Raw genomic sequence first — 2,099 nt, forward strand, 5'->3', positions numbered from 1 at the left:
GCCCGCCCCCCCCCCAGTCCTCCCCGTTTGTTTCTAACTTCTAGTTCCCCACTGCGCCACCCTTTTCTACTAAGAGTCCCCTCCTTTACTTTTTTGTTTGTGGGTCTGTGTCTGAGGATGTATTTCACCCGTAGTCCCCACTGCAGTCCTCTGGCTGTGGGTCACCTACCCAGCCTTACTTCTCCAGCTGTCCCGTTTATTGCCCCTTGTCTCTTCGTGACTCCCCCCAAGTCCCAGAGTCTCCGCCGCCCCCACTGCCCCTCCCGCCATGACCTCAGGTTTTGGGGTCTTTGTAGCTAAGTCTGTCTTGCTCTCTACTGCCACTACCACTGCCCCTGCTCCCCTCCAGTGCACTTGCCTGTGTAGCTCTTCTCACCTTCCATTTTTTTTCTCTCCAGCCACTGTGACAGGTCCCTTCCCAAGCCCCTAGGGACAGCAGAGGACTTGGGGACCAGCGAGCACCCCCAGGGCGAGAGAAAAGCCTCTACCACCTGCCCTGCCTCATCCTGCCCCACGCCAGGCCCAGCCGCCCCAGCCCCCGGCTGCATCAAGTGGAGGAGGAGGAGGTGGAGGAGGGTGGCACCATGGGCCTGGGCCGTGCCCTCCATGCCCGGGGGATGAAGACACTGCTGCCATGGACAGCCCGTGCCAGCCCCAGCCCTTGAGTCAGGCTCTCCCTCAGTTGCCGGGTTCGGTGTCAGAGCCCTTGGAGCCTAGCCGGGCCAGGATGGGGGTGGAGAGTTACCTGCCCTGTCCCCTGCTGTCCTACCACCGTCCAGGAGCGCCCACTGAGGCCTCGGCGGGGAGTGGGACCCCCAGAGCCACAGCTACTTCCACTACAGGCAGCCCCCTGCGGGAGGGCTTCGGTGCCCAGGATGGCGGCGAGCTGCGGCCGCTGCAGAGTGAGGGTGCTGCGGCACTGGTCACCAAGGGGTGCCAGCGGCTGGCAGCCCAGGGCGCTCGGCCCGAGGCCCCCAAACGGAAGTGGGCAGAGGATGGTGGGGATGCCCCCGCACCCAGCAAGCGGCCCTGGGCCAGGCAGGAGAACCAGGAGGCGGAGGGGGAGGGCTGCAGCAGTGGCAGTGGCGAGGCCAGCGCCGGGCTGAGGGAGGAGGTGCTGCCCGCGGCGCCCGAGCGCCTGGCCCTGGACTACATTGTGCCCTGCATGCGGTACTATGGCATCTGCGTCAAGGACAGCTTTCTGGGGGCGGCCCTGGGTGGCCAAGTGCTGGCGGAGGTAGAGGCCCTGAAGCGGGGCGGGCGCCTGCGAGACGGGCAGCTTGTGAGCCAGCGGGCTATCCCGCCACGCAGCATCCGTGGGGACCAGATTGCCTGGGTGGAAGGCCATGAGCCAGGCTGTCAAAGCATCGGTGCCCTCATGGCCCATGTGGATGCTGTCATCCGCCATTGTGCTGGGAGGCTGGGCAGCTACGTCATCAATGGGCGCACCAAGGTGAGGCCGCAGGGACCTGCTGTGAGGGGTGGTGGGACGGGGCCCCCAGGCACTTGGATGCCTGTTCTGAGCATCAGTGGGTTTGGGGACAGGCTTCTGGGGTCACAAAAGAGTTTAGGCAGCCCTGGTGCAGGGAGTGTCAGAGCTCGCTGTGGGCTCTTGTGCCCTGTGGGCCTTAGTTTGTGCACCTGCAAGCTGTGGGTTTGGCCCACAGTCACCGCGATTCTTGACCTTGCCGGGGATCCTCTCAAAGACCCTGAAGAGAGGTGCCGCCATTCATAGCCCTGCATCTGTGTCTGAGCCCTGGTGGGGTCAGCAGCCCCGTGATGTCTGTTCATGGGCCTTAGAGCAAGCAGACAAGGTTTGTGTCTCTGTCTGCCCGTCTTGTGTTCTTCCTGTTCCCTTATTTTTTCATCCATCCAAGTGTATCTAGGCCATCCTGTCCACTGTGCATGTCTTCTTTGTCTAGTCTGTCTCCCAGGTAGGAACCGGGAGGGGTGGGTGGCAGTGGTGAGGTCCGTGCCAGGCTGAGGGAAGATGCCCAGCATGCCTGGTGCTGGGCCGCACTGCACCCTGTATGTTGTACTGTGATGTCTGCCTCACGCCGGCTTCCCAGGGGTGGCTGTGCGCTGGCTCAGGTGGAGGT

At 63.5% G+C, this 2,099-nt stretch overlaps 1 protein-coding gene across 1 annotated transcript in view; it reads left to right on the forward strand.

Moving 5' to 3' along the window:
* EGLN2 (egl-9 family hypoxia-inducible factor 2) overlaps positions 1-2,099 on the forward strand; it is a 9,321-nt gene that overhangs the window by 831 nt on the left and 6,391 nt on the right. Inside the window, exon 2 of the mRNA XM_010849253.1 lies at positions 399-1,453. Within this exon, the coding sequence (XP_010847555.1) occupies positions 635-1,453 (819 nt within the window). The 5' untranslated portion in view covers positions 399-634. The remainder of the gene's footprint in view (positions 1-398; positions 1,454-2,099) is intronic.

This window comes from Bison bison, unplaced genomic scaffold (genome assembly GCF_000754665.1).
Source record: "Bison bison bison isolate TAMUID 2011002044 unplaced genomic scaffold, Bison_UMD1.0 scf7180017864280, whole genome shotgun sequence".
Taxonomy (NCBI): domain Eukaryota; kingdom Metazoa; phylum Chordata; class Mammalia; order Artiodactyla; family Bovidae; genus Bison; species Bison bison.